Source organism: Pseudoliparis swirei, chromosome 10 (genome assembly GCF_029220125.1).
Source record: "Pseudoliparis swirei isolate HS2019 ecotype Mariana Trench chromosome 10, NWPU_hadal_v1, whole genome shotgun sequence".
NCBI classification, from domain to species: domain Eukaryota; kingdom Metazoa; phylum Chordata; class Actinopteri; order Perciformes; family Liparidae; genus Pseudoliparis; species Pseudoliparis swirei.
In genome coordinates this window covers 7906375-7925369 of record NC_079397.1, presented here as the reverse complement: position 1 = coordinate 7925369, position 18995 = coordinate 7906375, and the positions used below count along the sequence as shown (strand labels likewise).

Genomic DNA, 18995 nt, shown 5'->3' with positions numbered 1-18995 from the left:
AGAAAGATGGCGAACAGAGAGCAAGACGAAGCTAACGGCTAACGGCCTCATTGTCTCTGACCAGATGATACACAGTTCATCAGGATGAGCAGCTGTAGAGTTACAGAACTTTACAGACTGAAACATTTCACTTCTGGCATCTTTTTATTTTTTAAGCCGAAGTCGGTCTCTAAAGCTGCACCACTTCTCTCGCTGTGAGCGCTGCGCAGCGCAGTGTGTGCAGACAGCTCGACACGGAGCAGTGCGTGCGCTCTGATCGCTCTCTTAATGAAGTATCGATACTAAAAATATTCTAAATCACATCGTGTTTAACGTACGGGTACTTTGTTAGCATCGCTACACCATGCAGCGTGACAGCAGTAGATGTAGCAGGCTGACATTCAAGCTAACCTGAACCCCCAAACGATGTCGACATCTGAACGCTGATTGGCCGAGACTCGACACGTCCCATCAAATATGTTTTATTGCGAAGAGCACCACTTCACACTTTTCTCCGCGTCTCACTGCAATCTCAACGGCAGCGGGCCAGGTGACCCCCCCCCCCAAAAAACAAAAACTCTTCGGATCTCCACGATTCACGTGGATGACCTATTTTGGGTTCAAAACGGTGAATTTCACCGAAAGGTGACAAGTTTGCAGGTATGATTAAGGCACTTTTGTCAGCCGGCAAATCAGACACACAAAATTATGATCCAAATGTTTTGTTCGAGAACACCTTTCAGAGGTTCACCGGCAGCTTTCATCAGCTTTGCAACCGTTCATAAAAGTCGCTATTCTCTCCAAGCAGATGCCGTACTTGTACTGTATGTCACATTTGTTAATTTCCATTTCAGCAGCCATGGGAACTTGCGATGACACAACTAGCTCAGCATATTAAAGCGTCAACTCAGCTTTTTTGTCCCCGAAGACCATCTCAGTGTGTGTTTTTCGCCTGCATGTTCCCATAAGTACTGCTGAGGGAGGTTAAACGCCCGGTGGATGGGCATACAATAATGGCTTGATGTAAAACATTTTAAATACTTAGATCCATAATGCTTTGCTGCTATTCCCCGATGGGAAAAGCAAGGTAATTACTCACTTCTTCCAGTTTCCAGCGATTGATGAGGCGTAGATAAGCACCAGGCCGGCCTGTAAATCTGTCAACACAGGGATAAAACTAAAACTTTCTTATGTCAGGTGGCAGCGTTATAAGCAGGCAACATCAGCGGACTTTGCAGTGGCCAATGACATGTATTTGTTATGAAACATATTTGTTCATACTTTTATCAGTTTTAAACACATTATACGGACAAACCAAATGACTTTCCAGAGCAGTGAAATCCCGTTTGAGTATTACACACCACGGCCGTTTGCATTGTTACCTTCGCATTGAAAATGCGGAAGGTTATGTTTTGATCGCCGTGTATTTATTTATTTATTTATTTGTATGCGTGTTACTCGCATAACACAAAAAGTATTAAACCGAATCGCATGTAATTTGGTGGGATGATTGGTTATTATCCGGGGACCATTTGATTATATTTTGGGATCGATCGGGTCAAACGTCAAGGTCATGAAAAGGTCAAAATCTTCTTTTTACCATAGCACGGTCAATTTTGATCCAATTGGCATGCAACTAATGCCAAAATGTTCATAATTCAATGCCCAATCTTGTGATATGCGAAGGTATGCGCTCTACCGAGTGCCCATTCTAGTTTCTTTATTTATTTATTTGTATGCGTGTTACTCGCATGAAATTTGGTGGTATGATTGGTTATTTTCCGGGGACCATTTGATTAGATTTGGGATCGATCAGGTCAAAGGTCAAAGTCAAGGTCATGAAAAAGTCAAAATCTTCTTTTTACCATAGCACGGTCAATTCTTATCCAATTGGCATGCAACTAATGCCAACATGTTCATAATTCAATGCCCAATCTTGTGATATGCGAAGGTATGCGCTCTACCGAGTGCCCATTCTAGTTTCTTTATTTATTTATTTGTATGCGTGTTACTCGCATGAAATTTGGTGGTATGATTGTTTATTTTCCGGGGACCATTTGATTAGATTTGGGATCGATCAGGTCAAAGGTCAAAGTCAAGGCCATGAAAAAGTCAAAATCTTCTTTTTACCATAGCATGGTCAATTCTTATCCAATTGGCATGCAACTAATGCCAACATGTTCATAATTCAATGCTCAATCTTGTGATATGCGAAGGTATGCGCTCTACCGAGTGCCCATTCTAGTTCTAACTGTATTTGTTGCGAGTTTTGCAGGAATGTTCTCACCTTCCTAAGAAGAAGGCAATGTAGAAAGTGGAACTGTTGAGGTTAACAAACTGAAAGAGGAACATCTTGAGGGTGAAGCTGTTCTCCCACTCTGACTCTGTCCTTGGCTGTTCTGTGGTGGCACGCAAAGAAACTGATCAACTGATGAAAACACTGCATGTTCTGTATAGGAGTTACTAAATCTGCGTCACCCGTTCAGCTTCCAGAACATTGGATCTGCTGGTGCAGACAACTTACCTAAATTAGTGAGGAGAAGAGCAACCTTTTCATAGAGCTAGAAAAAAAAAAATGTTGTCACCAATCACTGAGGAAGGAAGTTAAATTAATCGTAAACCTGTTATTGTTTCACAACAACAAAGAAACACTATTTTTGTGTCTGGGTCTGTGATGACGTTTTGTGTGCCACTTCCCACTCACCACGTTGAGAAGCATGATCATGCAGAAGTTGATGCACACTGCCGTTCCCGTGGTCGCCACCTGAGAGTTGTTCCTGATGAGGGCCCAGTCGAAAGCGGCGAAGGTGCTGACGGTGATGACGCGGTATATGACGATGCCGAACACCGCGGCAATCACCACCAGAATCTGTGACATCGCAGCGACACGCCGCGAACAAGAAGACTTTCCATTGACATCAATAGTCCTCGAAGACCGGATACATATAAAGATGAGAGTGCCGCACCTGCTGCCGGATGTGTGTTCGGCCCAGACACTCACCATGAAGAAGATCCCGGATGCTGAGACGATGAGGCGACTGTATTTGTCGCTGAAGGCCTGGTGAGGTTCAGGCTTTCCAGATATGGGGTTCATTCTCTCCTTTTTGGAGTATTTGGCCTCAAACTGGGGGCGTAACTCGTCCTGAAAGACAAAAGGACAAAGACATGCGTGAGGAGCAACACTTAGCAGTGATTGTAATAAGTCTCTCAGTGCAGCATTCCCACCTTTATTATTATTATCTTTATTTATAAGAGACCATTTACAGTTAAATCATAAATGTCACCATTTGATGCAATGTACCAGATTTTAGCTACAGCTAATTTGCATCTGTTGTCTCTTGACAGACCATAACAAACATAAAACAATAACACACATTACAGGATAAAATGCACTACAACAGTAGATGTGGTAAGAAAAACAAAAAATACACACAATGTGGAGCTACAGTACAGCACGTTAAAAGTAATACATACTATTAAAAGTAAGAATTAAAAACAATTAATATAAGTAATAAGAGCCATAATAATTTTGTTCAATGAGTACAGTGCTGACCAGCTTTCAACTGAATTTTTTGATTATTTTTAAAAGTGCTGATAGAGCTGCAGCTCTTCATCACATCATTATAAATATATGCCTGCAAACTGCATCGACTGGAAAAATGTATAAGTAGGCGAGTACTTCTCAAGGGTGAGAAATATTGTCTGTGTGAGTTGAAACCTCTATGGGCAAAGCCCCAAAGAAACAGGTTAGCTACATTAAAATAAAAACTCTGAACAAGTTGGCAGCAACTTGGTTTTTCACTTTCAGATGTCCTCTTAAGGGGTCAGATCAGTCTCAATAATTGAAAATACACACAGAGTGACTCACAAGGGCGACATCTGATTGGCTACAAATAGGTCTATGTAAAAAAAAATGCATTTGCGAATCGAGCCACGGCAGCAGTTTCAAAAGCCCACAAACAAATGTGGAGCGATCCACAAACAAATACATACAAATCCACATAGAAATGCAAAAATATATGTGATTTTACTTTTACATTTATATAAATTGTTATTTATTTATGTGTCCATTAGAATGTATTTATGAATCGTTCTGCATGCATTTGTGTGTCTAATTTATTTGTAGATCCTTCTGTGTGCATTTGTAAATCGAATACATTTGGGAATTGTTCTGTGCACCTTTGTGAATCTTTGTGTTTGCATTTGTGAGTCTCGCCAGATCTCATTCAATCTGTAATCAGATTCCCCACAGACGCAGAAATAAAAGGAAGGACTTCACCTCCTCCTCCTCCCAGTCAATGAGGTCCCAGTCGTATGCGAGGACAGCTCTGCGCCTTTTCCAGAACTCCAAGAAGACCGTGGCTGAAACGCATGACGGAAAAGAAAACCCAGGTGTTAGCATGTGACCATGTCACTCCGACATGAAATAGAGCAAAATATGTCATCTACATCAAAAAATAAAAACACCATTTATTTCAGGTCAATAAATGAGCATATTTTGGTGGAACGTGAACTCCCCATGCTGATGCCTTTACGCTGCAAGTACTATTTGTTAAGAACCAGCCAGGTCAGAAAAAAATTCTCTCTGAAATATCAAATAAATGGGCGAGTACCTCGAATAATTGTGTTATGGCTGACAATGTCCCGAGTACATAATAAGGCTGTCTCCTGAATGGAGGATATTTAGTTGGGAAGTCGGTGTTGTCTTTTAGAGGAGGAGGCAGAGTCCTGGTGTGCTGGCATGGAGGGTAGGTATGGCTGAACAAAGTCCTTTGGATAGCTTACTTATTGCACACAACAATCACCACTAAACACTGAAGCAAGAAGCTCACAGATTATTTGATCTCTATGTCTGTTGGAATGTTGATGAACGTGGGGCCGCAGCTGTCTGAGAGAGGCACCGCTTCCCTGTGTGGAGCCAGCAGGGGAGCCCACTTCTGAGGAGCCGTAATGAAGGGATTTGAGCCTTATTCTCTGCTGCAGTCGAGCCCCGGCGTCATATTCACTTGGACAGCAGCAGCAGCAGCAGTGATTGAAAGGTCAGTACATTAGTGCACAATAAATACTTTAAAGTGTTTGCAGGTCTTCCACATTGCTTCTCACACAGTGGACACACGTTTAATATCAGTGAGGCACGTTTTTGATTGTTTGTGTGATCTGTGTCATGTCTTATATATATTTTACTCTACGTTCTCTGCACTTCATTTGAACAGATCTTTACACAAAATAAAATGTTGATTCCGTGTTTTTTCTATAGTCTTCTGATATGATGCAATTCAACCCTTTTTCAAATGTACAGCCTTTCAACCTTACATTTCATGCAGGACTTTTAGTTTGTATGTTTGCAAAATGCTCAGAGGTGTCTAACTTAGGTTGTTAAAGTTAGTCTGACGAGAAGATAAGAGGGAGAATCACATCATTAAAGCAAGCATTCAGTCTTTTTCCTCCTTAAAACATTGTTGATACCATGCTGACTTTATTTAATGATTTTTCTCACCACACATTATTTCTCTCACACACAATCACAATCCCTCTCTAAACCTTTCAAGACTGTCCACACTAAAAAGCTTCAGAAAAGGGATTTTGCTCTGAGACTTATGAGAAGCAGATGGTATGATTAATATTACATCTACCAGGGCAGGATCATTTTTGATATACTCTTTAAATACAGAACACGAAACATTCATTTTTCATTTGCTCACAGTGAAAAGGTCGGCCTTGGTCTTCAGTGCTTATACAGCCAGTGAATTATCTGACTGATGGGACCTCTCCACAACCAAAATCTGACCCTACCAGAGGTCACCTACTGGGAGTCAACGCCACACCTATCTTCAGCTGGTAATGTAGCATTTATACGTTTGATAATTATATTTGCTTTGTCTGTTTTGAATTTGTGAGTCTTCTTGTTGCATGTCTTGTTATTACTTGACAATGTCTAAGAGTACTCACTATTCTCACTATTAATTATGTGTGCACCCATTGGAAAGCGTAAATTCTGTACAAACATTGTATATGTAATCTTATCTTTTTTCAGGTTTGTTTTATGACATCTGCATCTCGGGACTACAGATGAAAGATAGCCTCTTAGCTAACTCTGCCACATTTACAGAAATGTTATTATTAATGTGCACTGTCCCATATCAAATAAACAGAAAAATAATAATGTTTTGCTTGACATTTTTTTCTCTTTACTTTTCATTTACTGAACCCGCTATATTAGCAGATCGCAATAAAACATTAATACTTGTGAAGCCGATAGGGTTTCTTAGATGTCTAAAGGCCTGAATTATTAACGCACACTAATGCAACAGGGCCTGCCATGCTTTTATGAATATCCTGCAATTTTGAGAGCACTTACTGTCCACGAATAAAACAAATCACTTTTCATTTTAAGCTTTTGGCTCCATTACATTTAAATTCCTGTATATGTTTAATCCTCTTGTTAAGTTTGTTTCTCAAGTACAGCAATGATGCTCCCGGGTCAATGTGACCCGGTGAATGTTGAATCATCCAAAAGTTGTCAGAAACCAAAGAATCCTAATAAATATAATTTGTCACCAACACCATTAATAACAATTCAATCAGTTTTAGTGGAATGGAGTTATTCGCCCCTCCATAGATCATAGTTCAATTAGGAGAACTGACTCGATTGATTGAAAAATACAAGTTCAAACTATTTTTTAGGTACTCCAGAAAAATCTAGATATAAATTACATTAGTCTACCATAACATGTATTTTCTACTACATTTTACTTGCATTTTGACATTTTTTTTAATGGGGTGGTGTAGATAAATAGAGATGACACACCTATGCTGTTCAGGGTCATATTGACCCGCTCACTCAAAATCAAGCCAAATGAGTCATACAGATTTGAATTGAAAATAATCTTTAGTTATGTTTATTTTTAGTGTTAAATGTGTCTGATGGCACTTGGATTTAATTTCTCTGGGTCCCGACAGCGTCTGCATTGAGCTGTTAAACCACATTCAATCTTGTACCCTTTCTCTCCTCTTTACCCTCAACAGTTAACAACAACATCATAATCGTGTTGGGCGTGTTGAGCTTTGCCCTGCAGCTGTGTTTGGTTCTGTTCTTCATGCTGAGATGTTGGCGATTGGACAGCAGAGTGCAAGAGGCTCTCAAACACCCAGAGACGGGGAACAAACTCACTGGTAAGCATGATCTGGTGTTTGCTGCTCGCTCCTGTTCTTGTTTTTGGAACGAGGGATATTTTAGGTGGGCCTTTAAATTGTACAAATCAACACAGTTTTAATGTTGATCATGTAAAAGCAACCATGCAAATAATGCAACTTTAGTTGTCAGTTGTTTTCAAGAAACAAACTCATTGCCAGTATTTAATTGAACCCCGTTTTGTACTTCAAATGCTCCTGCAAAGATCTATTGCCACTTACATTTTTTTTATTCGTTGAGATATATTAACATAAAACAAATTAAAAAATGTCAGACTTAAACATAAAAATATATATACACCTATACATACATACATATATATATATATATATACATACATATATACATATATATATTAGGGCTGTGAAACGATTACAATTTTTAATCGGGTTAATCACAGGTTTTTGTGGATTAATCATGATTAATCACATATGACCGATATTCTCGGTATATTTTGTGAGAACATAGAGATTTATGACAAAAGACGGATATATACATTTATACATTCTTCTATACAATGGTGCTGCAACTCAGCAGTTATTTAGCAGTTTTCTTCCATATGGAACATTAATACATCTTCATCCTAAACAGAATGTTTAACCCTCCTGTTACCTTTCGGGTCAATTTGACCCCATTCAATGTTTAATGTCGGTGTTCTTTGGGGTCAATTTGACCCCAGGCTGTTTTTCACTGTGTCAAACATATAAGAAATATCAACTTTTTTCTTTATTTAAAGGGCTATTTAGGTAGTCAACAAACAAACATAAAGTACCTCACACTTAAACTTGGGAAGCAATATTAATTCTAATAATTTTCTGGAGGTTTTAATTGCTGGGGTCAAATTGACCCGAGGGTAAAATATGTTAGTAAATGTAAAGGTAACAGGAGGGTTAAACAGAACATTTTTCTCTTGTTTGTCAACCATTAACTCCACTATGATACAATCTAAAGGCCTCTAGTCTTCCTCTAGCAGCTGCTGAGGCAAACTGACTGTGTGGGTTTTCTTCATGAACTGGGCCGTGATGAAAGGGACGGCGGGACACCGCTGCAAAGCTGAAACCTCACCGGCCCGGACAGGTGGACAGATTGACAAGTGACTTTTTTTGCTCGGTCCCGATGCGCGCACGGAGCTCTGTGGCGCGAGACGGAGATCGATAAGTGTTAACGCAACGCGAAGAGACAGAAATGACATGCTGCTGTGGAGATACGATCAACAACAGACGTTTAGTTTAATAAAAGAACAAAGACGTGCTATAGAGAACATGTCAGGGGGCGGGCCAATCTCTTTAATGTCATGCGATCTACCGACACTACGCCGCGATCGACTGGCAGGTCGCGATCGACGTGTTGAGACCCCTGATCTACAGGAAGTAAAAGTCGTAACAAGGTTTCCGTAGGTGAACCTGCGGAAGGATCATTACCGTCTGCATGAGAGCGGACATAGTTCAGATTGAAGTGGTGTATTGGAAGCTCATTTTGCAAGTGACTTTTTTTTCGTCCCGACGACCAACAACAGACGGATTGGAAGCTCATTCTGCGCATGCGTTAAATGCGTAAAAAAAAAAAAAAACGAGTTAAAACTGTAATTGAATTAACTGAGTTAACGCGTTCTTTTTCACAGCACTAATATATATATATATATACATACACATGCACATAAAAAAGAGAAAATAATGATATATATATATATACTTAGACATGCACACACATACATACATACATAAAAACACACATACATACCCCAGAAAAACAAAACAAAAACAACAAAAAGAAAACAGAAAAAGAAAAGCAACCCCGGCACCCCCTTAGTTATCTTTTACTTGTAAATTTGTATACACCATCCTGCATCTATATTTTCATTTCCCTGAAAACACAAATCCGGCCCCTGAGTATTTGACCCCTCCTCTAATTTGTTATAAAAGATCTATTGCTACTATTTCATGCCCATACTACATGATTTTGTAGCACATTTTGAACCGATGTTATTCATATTGAATAACATTCAGATGGCATTAGGGCAGTACCGAATGTCATCTATTTTAACATTCAAGCTTCTCTTGGGATTTTCTGAAATGAAAGTTTTTTGTTATTGTGGTTATATAAATTTAAGTTATGCTGCTGGACTCAACCTTCTACACAGGTGCGTACCTCCCTTTCTGTGTGGCAATGCCGGGGAGCAAATAGTTATAAAAATGTTGTTTTTGAAAGACTAACAAATATGAATTGGAGCGGAATATTTAGTTTGATAAAAAAATAATCTTGGAAATGATTACATCTATGCATTTCTCAAAAAAGTTTGTTCTGGAATTATTGAAAATGTGTAGATCACATGTTTGTTTCCTTTCTTTTCTATCCCTCAGCCCCATCATGCTTCCACCAAGACGTTCATAAACAGGCCAGCTACCGTGCTGCTGCTGCTGCTTCACCCATCCTGTCTGCAGCCGCTGAGGAATATGAACCAATCACAAACTCTCTGCTGGCCCCTCCCATACCCTGGGACCTGGTTCAGCGCTAACAGCTTCCTGACCCTCTTGCACGATGAATACAGTGAATGCATCCTTTTAAAATAATGTACAATCTACAATATGCAATGCAACACTGTGTCACTTTTTAAATGTCGTGACAATACTTTCTAGAGACCTATCTTTACTAGTTCAGTAATTACAAAACAAGTTAAAGTCACACCAATCAATATCTTTATGTGACCAATGGTTCAAATTACGGTTGAATGTGAAGCTGTTGATCGTCGTGACATACACACAGAGGACGATCTCCCAATTAAGCAAATCTCCTCAATTCTGCGGCACATTTTAGCATCTTTTAGCTCACCGGCCTTTAATGTCTTGGTTTAGTCTTGGTTTAGAGACACAATATGCATTTGTTTTCTTGATGTATGAACTAGGCGACATGTGAGCCATATGAACTATGCGAGGGTTATAGAATGCACATGTTTTTGCTTGTTGCATTGCCCCAAAGTGGCAACAAATGTGGTCTCGGTAAATCTTCAGAAGGAAACATCTTAAAGGTTTGTACTCTAATGTGAACTGTTGGACTCACCCCAAACAGCCATAAATACAGCGAAGAAAACAGTTGCTCCATTGTCAAAGAGATGGGTGACCTGAAGAGAAGATGGGAAGAACAACAGCTGAAGTTCACACGATAGTGTGTGAAGGATTCAGAGTGATGGATGGATATTCATAAAAGCTTGTAACTATAATATATCAAGGCCCCAGGAAGAGTGCCAGGCTATGAAATCTATTGAAGAAAGTTGCCAAAGTTTTGAATTACAACTTTTCGGGTCCGTCACGTCATGCCATGTAGCCCAGAAATACTTCTTACATTGGGAAAGAGACAGTAAATCAGTGTATAAAAGAAGATACATTTTCTCGTACAAACATGTGTCGTTAATTAAATGATTGTGTCGTTATTTTCCCTCTTCCTTCATATGTGGCTCCTCTCGACGGAGTCTGCCATGTTGCACCATGATGTTTCTACAGGAGTTCAGAATGGACAAATCAGACGCTAGCTCAAGAGAGAGGGCCTTCTCGCAGTCAAATACCTTGAAAGCCACCGTAGTTTTACATTACATTACATGTCATTTAGCAGACACTTTTATCCAAAGCGACTTAAAATAAATGCATTCAACCAGAGTACAAACTAAGAACAACAAGAATACAGAAAGTAATATTTCCTCAACATAGTCGAACTATAAAAGTAACATAAATAAGAGCCATTTAAAAGCCACTGAAGTGCTAATCTGTGCTTTAATCCAGATATGGTCGGAAAAGATGTGTTTTTAGTTTCCGGCGGAAGATGTAGAGACTTTCTGTTGTCCTGATGTCAGTGGGGAGCTCGTTCCACCACTGAGGAGCCAGGACAGCAAACAGTCTGGATTTCGAGTGATTAGCTCGAAGTGCAGGAGTCACAAGTCCATTGGCTGTTGCCGAGCGGAGCGAACGTGCCGGGGTGTACGGTGTGACCATATCCCGGATGTAGACGGGGCCTGATCCGTTCAGAGCACGGTACGCCAGAACCAATGTTTTGAAGCGGATGCCACCAGAGTTGATCCTTGCTGACTTTGTGCTGAATCGTTACATCTTGATCAACTTAATTGGCTCATAACACATTTTTTCCGCAAGGACAATGACAAAGTGCAAACGTGTGTTGGGAGTATTTAGTCCCGTTGCTGTGGTGACATTACCTTGGCGTAGATGCAGCTGTCTGACAGTCTCAGGTGAGGGCAGTACTGGTCACAGATGGGGCACATGATGATGTCAGTAGCCTGGCAGATTTCTTTACTGGAGAACAACATGTAGCCTATCAAAATCTAGTTGAGTTGGTATCACAATGTCTAGCAACGTTAGTGCAAAATAGTAAAAATAACTAAGTAAACAATTCAAGCACAGCGCTGCATGTGTGTGCTTGTGTGTGTGTGTGTGTTTGTGTGCAGATCTCTTAGGTTTTATATCTGAGTTGTAAAAGTTTCTTTGTTCGTCTGAGAAAACTTTTATTTTTCATTCTGTGGCAGTCTTTAAAGAGATGACTGAGAGCATTTGCATTTACAACTTAAGCATTTGCTTTATCCGGAGAATCCCGAATACATTTTACATTATTTCATTTAACAGGCGTCCAATATGATAAGTAACAAGGGACAATTTCACACTCCGTTGCCTTATCTTTAGGTCCTAATTAGTTTTCCATTCAGTAAAGTTACTCGACTTCTTTACCAAATAAAAAGTCTATCTGACCTGCAGAATGAACCAAGGCTTGTTCTTCTGGAGAAATACATTATTTCTTTTAAATGCTTGAGATACAGTATAATTACCAGCTCTTATCAGAAAAGAGAGGAGGCGTGTTTACCTGACCTGGCAGTGCTCCAGAGTGAAGAGGCCATACAGGAATACCAAGAGCCCCACCAGAGCGGCAGGGAACAGCATCCCCGTGTACCAGCCGAGCCAGGCGAAGTACAGGCCGATCTTCTCCCCAAAATACCTCCTGTAACCACAGCAATGAGTTCCAGGGTGTCTTTCACGATACTTCATACAAAAGAATATTCATACAAAAGATATTGAATGTGGTTAAAAAAATTACGATTCAACCTGTATAAAACAGTTGGGAGATTAAGTACCACTACTATTACCTGTGATGATGCTTTAATTGTTGAGTGTGACTTTAAAGTTACCTAATGAGGTCCAGCGGCTGGTACTTGTACCAAACTCCCCACCAGGCCCAACATTCGTACAGCAGGTGCCGGTGGTTCTCTGCTCCGTGTGTTCTGATGGAGTTTTTGCTGTGGTAGCTACCCTGTTACAGTACACACACACACACACACACACACACACACACACACACACACACACACACACACACACACACACACACACACACACACACACACACACACACACACACACACACACACACACACACACACACACACACACACACACACACACACACACACACACACACACACACACACACACACATCTTGAAAAGCTTTTCATGGGGACTTGCTAGAAAACAACATGGGGCGTGTCTAGACACTGTTCTAAAGCTTGTGGGAGGGGTTTGCCCTTGGGGACCTCATTTTAGGTCCCCACTGGGACACGAGTTCCCATGGGTCTGTGTGCAGTCAGGTCGAAGTCCCCACCGGCATAGAAATACAAGAGCACTCGCAGACAAACACACACACACATACACACACACTTACACAGGCATGCACGTGATATATGTGCAAATATGTAATATCGTACGTAATATCAGTTCATGGAATCCAGGACCACATACAAGACACAACAAGAAGCAATGACTTAAAATGATAAAAATGACAACATGTAATTAATGAATGACTTTATGGAGATCAGCCATATTACCTCGTGAAGAGGAAAAGCCGCCTCGTACGAACTATTGCTCAAAAGACGATTCAGCCCTGGAATCAAACCCAAGAGAGTAGTGAAAGGAAAGAAACAGAAGTCTGATCCGGCGTTGGAATTATCCAGACACTGACTATTAGTGAGCCCTTCATTGAACCAAAAATAAAAAGACAAAGTACCGGGAAACATTAGAAAACCGAAGTAGCAAAAACTAGAAATTTGGGGGGGAAACAGAAATGCAATAAAGAATCAAATACTGAATATTATTTTCTCTTTCAAAATGATTTAAATCACCTCCGGTTTCCTCACATTTGAAACAGTTCTAGGATTTGTCATAAACTCACCCATCTTATTTTTACCCTCCTCATATTTGACCCGCTGGAGGATGTGGTGGACGATGCGACTTCTGGTGGCGTTGTTGAAAAAAGTGTCTTTGTTGTGGATGATGAAACTGCAGAGAAACGCACCAGTTATTACAAATGACTGTCTGCTGTAGATGATACTGCTCGTGTCTGTGGAGCGTTCCAATTTGTATGCCAATGGCAACAGAGAGAATTTCATGTGGCAAAAGTAAAGAAGACGAAATAGAAAAAAACGTACACGGCACCACTGTTAGATAAAGTTCAAGTCATTTCTCTGGGACCAGTTTCTAAAGGGCAGTTCCGTTAAAAAAAACTCACTGGTGTATCCTTGATCGACTGAAGGGGGCTGTAAAGCTCTCGTTCTCCTCCAGGTCGGGTAGAGCGTCGTTGTCAAACTTCATTAGCTTGCGGGGCAGCCAGCCGCGGAAGTTGTTGATGCGCTTCTCCATCCTGCAAGCGAAGTCTGTGTTAATGCTGCCCAGGTGGAGTCCCGAGCTGCCTCTCCTGACTGAACACTCACCTGCTCACAAACTTGTGCCGTCGTTGCGTGTAACAGATTTTCCTCCTGGAATATGCAGCACGTTGGGAATGATTAACTTAGAACACAGTGCAGTTCAGTAATGAGGATAACATAACATACTACTACTACTACTACCAATACTACCTTTACCATTACTATGTTTTTTACCACTATTACTATTGCTGCCAATAATAGACACACAAATATTACTCAACAGTATCAAACATTAAAAAGGTATCCACTGGAGTTCTTCGACCACTAGAGGTGTATGGAGCAGTGTTCTTTTATGAATGGACCTCTCGTTTTGTTTGTATTTCCGCCGCTAGTTTCATGCTGGTCCGCTGATTGACAGCTGGTGGCGGTCACACGCAAAAAATGCGCAGCGATAAATAAATGCAATAAAAAAAGATAAATAAAGGCAATAAAAAAGAGACTACGCAATTCATGATTCAAAACATTTAATGAAATGTCTGCGTTGGAAATCGTCTTTGTGGAAGGAAATGTATTTTGCCGTTGTGAATGTTAACAGAATTTATGTTTATTTCACAACAAAACTCGGCATGGTACCTTTTATAAGTTGGTATTTTCTTCCATGATAAGACAATGCTATGAATGTTTGTTGTTTGTTGACTGTTGTCTCACCTAAAGGGCATGCGGATGTTCATGAGCTCTGCGTAGCGACAGAGGACGTCCCACGGCGCATGGAGCTTCAGAAAAATCACGTCGCTGTTTGTCAAGGAGGCCTGTGGAGGAAACCAAAATCAAGAAGATGAGATAGCTGAAACAGAGAAGACCACAACATATCAATAAGAGTACAAACGAGAACAAAAACAATTCCACGCATTGCACAAGCTGGCTGTTGGGGGAGACGAGGGCCGTTGTTTCCCCCCTGCATGCTCAAGATAAGGATGAACTTGATGCGACTGCATTGGCAGATACTGCAGGAGTTGATACACGCACATAGATCATCATAAGCATCCACATGTTCCAACCGCTCATACTGCCCTCTATGAGAGATGGAAGCCTGATGTGATTAGAAAGGTCACGCTTCAGGTGGAGCCTCCTCATTATATCTTCTGCCCCGCTGATGTGGCTTTGAGCAACACATTTAATCCCCAACAGCTAAATAAACTTTGCTTAATCATCGATTGGGAAAAGCTTTTCAAATATAAATCTGCTTTGATGCAGTACATGCCACTGTAACTTGGGCTTGTGGACAGATACAATTCTATATTTTAAAGTGGCTTCAATCAATATTTTCATATGAACAAAGGATGAAATGATTATGCGTGATGTGAAAGGTCCTGCTTGTCAGGATGAATGTTGATCCAACTTTTTGGAGCCTCGCTTTAGTGGCTTTCAGCTCAGCAACTTCACTGTTTTGGTTCAATCTCCTCAAAGTTGCCTGCAGCCAAAGCAGGCAGCTGTTTTCAGCTGAATACATCTGTGACAGTGGGGGACTGACATTATGCTGTCACAAGCCTGTGTGTATGTGTGTGTGATGAAAGAAGTAGTGAGTGTAAATGTTCTTTCTTTACCTCTTTTTCCATCTGTAAGCCATCCGCACAGATGTTCCGCTCAAATATCTCCCTCTTCTCTGACTGCGAGCTGGACTTCCTGTAAACCAGGATGTAGTCAATGCGACTATTTCCATCGCTGAAGCACAGGCCTCTGGTCTTGCTCCTCCCCTAACAGACAAACAACAATCACATGACTTCTCGTCCAGCGTTTATCATGGATGGAAAGGAGCAATGGCCTCACGGAGTGCAGAGATCTAGTTTCCCAACTGACCTCTGGGATGCCAGCATCCGATTTGGTGTTGTCATCGAGGATGCTGCTGTTGGTTCCTCGGTTCAGCAAGGTGGAGTCGTCGTCTCTGGACGGGTTGCTGACGCCCTCTGGCCTTTTTCTTTCAAGCAGCACATCCTTCACAGCTGGAGAGAAGATTAGCAGAGTGTAAGTAATAATGCTCCTGCCTCCTGCCATGGCCCTGCTGATGCACCCCTCCTCTCTACCTCGATCTGTTTCATGGATTGTGGAGGTCTGGATCGTGGACCATGCCTACTACAAACTATTCATACATTCTGTCATATTCATTGAATGTGTTTATGTAACTCTGTACACATGACAAACGTGAAAGTGTTTTTACTATTGCTTTGGAGTTTTTCCTGATCCGATGTGAGGTGCTGGGACAGGGATGTCGTATGTGTACAGATTTTAAAGCCCGCTGAGGCAAATTTGTAGTTTGTGATATCAGGCTATATAAAATAAACTGAATTGAATTGTAGGGTTGTCTGACTGCTGACTGAATATTGACGTCCTGAACAGACACGGAACAACATTGGAAACTATTTGGATTCATGTTTCTGGCCACCAGTTAGATATTCACCCTCATGTTACCTCTATTTTGGTGCCAACCGACATTTGAAGAAAATATTTTCGGCTGCTTAGCGGTGCACTCTGGTCAACTGGCTAGATTAATGAAATAGTGAAAATTCAGGCCGTAACACCAATAAATGAGCTGAAAGTCACGATGTCTCTCTTTTTTTTTCAAACCCATTTTGTCCTTCTGTTCGTTACATTCGAACATTTTTATGTTTACTTTGTTTTTAGATTTACTTGCTTAGGTTTCACCAACAACAGACTTGGTCTTAGACTTCAGAAAAAGATTATGGTTTGGGTTTAACGGTGTGTTTGTGTTTTGGATTTTTCCGTGAAAAGAAAGTTCTCGTCAATCGTAACCATTCGCGTCTGTACATTGATTTTACATGGGATCTACTCCCATTATAAAATTGCAGCGCTGTTGGTGTAAAATGCAGCATTAGTCTGCCCATCCAATACATCACGGCTGATCAAAACCCAGAAGCTGCCCAGTTCCACAACATGACAGGATTTCCCTCACGTACACGCCACGTTTACATTTGAACCAATCACGGTAGACGAAGAGTCCAGAAGGTTGAAGCCCTAGCGTCTCACCGAGGGGAGGCACATTGTCTTGAGTGCTGGAGTCCTCTGCTTTGGACGAGGACTCCTCCATGGTTTCTGCCTCCCCGCAGGAGAGGAAAGCCAGAAGTCTGTCGGCTGCCTGGTAGCCTGAGGCGGAGGGCTGTGGCGGGACTCTGTGGTGGTGGGGGCTCCTCTGATGAGGCTCAGACCCATGTAGAGAAAAACTCACACCTACAGGAACAGAGAACACGTTTTTTTCATTGGCACAATAAAACACAATGTTTGGCTCCGGTAATGTTTAGTAAACAGATATTGCCTAACAGTAGACTCTCCATGAGTGAATAACGATTTCAGAAATTGCAGCAGCAAGCAAAGTTAACTGTAATCAGAGTGTCTTACAGGAATCGAGTATACTCACTATAAATAGGAAGGGGGGATTTGTGACAACACTAAGTCTAAATAGCGCTGATAGTAGCTCTTGCAAAGAAGTCAAATTAAATGTCTGGCATTGTATCAAAGAAGTAACATTTAATCTAGAAGTCAACTAGATCACAGATATATCACAGGATGTATTAATCAATTATATCAGGTAAAGTGCACAGAATATATTATGCAACTATGACAAGTGAATTACCTTGAATGTACTGGGCGAGCAGAGCAAATTGAATCATTTGAGATTTGTCAGAGATCCATGGCTTTTCTCGTGAACCATCGAACAGACCACAGACTACGATGCGCTGAGAGATAGGTTGTATTGAAGACCCTGTTTCATGAAACATACTTTATCGCAATTCAAAGGGTTATTCAAAATTGTAGTTTTATTTGCTATACTTTTTATACCAATAATTTGTATTGTAAATGGAACCATCGATTTGGCTTAATTTAGTTGACGGACTTCTTTCCCGGGGAAGGCCGTTCATTCCCAACATAAATTACATCCCTGCATAAAGCATAGCCTATAGTGCCAAATTCAGATGAGACTAAGCTACTTTATTTGCTCAAAACTAGTCGATTGAAACAAAATGGATTCAACATTTTAAAAGGTTGTTTTAAGAAATTAGCATGACAATTAAATGGAAACAGAACTATAATATGTTTTAACCTTATAAAGGTTGGAAACAGTTGTTTCCATACATTAGTACTTATCATCATTATACTGATGGACGACACTGTCATATAAAACATGTCCAGACAGCCTTTTCTTCTAAAAAATATGGATACGAGAAGCTTAGACAATAAGTGAATATCTGTTTGTCCTTGCTTCACTCATTAATGATTGTTCCTTGTAAAATGTCAGTGTAACTGATAAAGCTACAGCTTGGGTCAAAATCCATATTAGCAGTAAATGCAAAAACATGTCCAGACAACTTTTTTCCCTGGGTTATTGCTGCTACAGGCCAAATTAGAAAAGTTGGACTTTGTTTCTCCACAGAAACACACTAGCTAATTGGTTCCAGGCGCGTCTCTAGGATTTGGATATATCCGGGGCTTAGCCAGTGCGAGCGTTGGGGGGGGGAGAGTGAGAGTGTGCTCACCTGTGTGCGCAGATGTGTCGGCGCGTATCACGGCAGAGCGATGCGCGTTATGGGAGCGGCGGCGCTGGGCTTAGCCCAGAAGAGTGAAGCAGCGAAATGTGTAGACATAGAAACACTCTCAGACAGCAGCTTGCTGTTACGTGCGCCTGCTGCCAGTCTGACTCCGCTGTTTTGGGTGAATGACGTCACGTGCGACCTGGAGGTGTTAACCACTTGTGTACCAAATCTTTTTTTTTTGTTGGTTGAAAACATTCGGGGCTAATGAAAAAACATTCGGGGCTTTAGCCCCGGGTTTTTTAGCCTAGGGACGCCACTGATTGGTTCTACTTGTCAAGTAGACTGTGTCATTTTGGGAGGAATTATTCAAAGCTTTGTAAAACAGATTAAATCATCCATCCTAATATGTCTCTATCTCTTACTCTCAGTTCACTTGAGAGTTGGAAGACTTCAGTGGAGGTGGATGGCTGTCTTGAATGTATGTGCGCTGGACATTCGTTTGTGACATGGAAGGTGACTCAGCTAAAAAAATCTGCTGAGCCGCATAGCACCGGTGCCGGAGCTAGAGGTTGGGGAAGCGTCCCGGCT

General features: G+C 41.0%; 1 protein-coding gene across 1 annotated transcript in view; it reads right to left on the bottom strand.

Annotated features, from left to right (window-relative positions):
* The window catches only part of LOC130200460 (anoctamin-4-like), a 54046-nt gene that overhangs the window by 23600 nt on the left and 11451 nt on the right, over positions 1-18995 (bottom strand). The window contains exons 4-21 of the mRNA XM_056424780.1: positions 16906-17106; positions 15721-15863; positions 15468-15617; positions 14572-14672; positions 13930-13974; positions 13728-13859; positions 13392-13498; positions 13048-13103; positions 12354-12475; positions 12032-12166; positions 11373-11469; positions 10229-10289; positions 4259-4341; positions 2981-3121; positions 2684-2848; positions 2504-2540; positions 2267-2378; positions 1079-1136 (exon numbers count right to left, since the gene is read on the bottom strand). Coding sequence (XP_056280755.1) covers positions 1079-1136; positions 2267-2378; positions 2504-2540; positions 2684-2848; positions 2981-3121; positions 4259-4341; positions 10229-10289; positions 11373-11469; positions 12032-12166; positions 12354-12475; positions 13048-13103; positions 13392-13498; positions 13728-13859; positions 13930-13974; positions 14572-14672; positions 15468-15617; positions 15721-15863; positions 16906-17106 — 1946 coding nt within the window. The remainder of the gene's footprint in view (positions 1-1078; positions 1137-2266; positions 2379-2503; positions 2541-2683; positions 2849-2980; positions 3122-4258; positions 4342-10228; positions 10290-11372; positions 11470-12031; positions 12167-12353; positions 12476-13047; positions 13104-13391; positions 13499-13727; positions 13860-13929; positions 13975-14571; positions 14673-15467; positions 15618-15720; positions 15864-16905; positions 17107-18995) is intronic.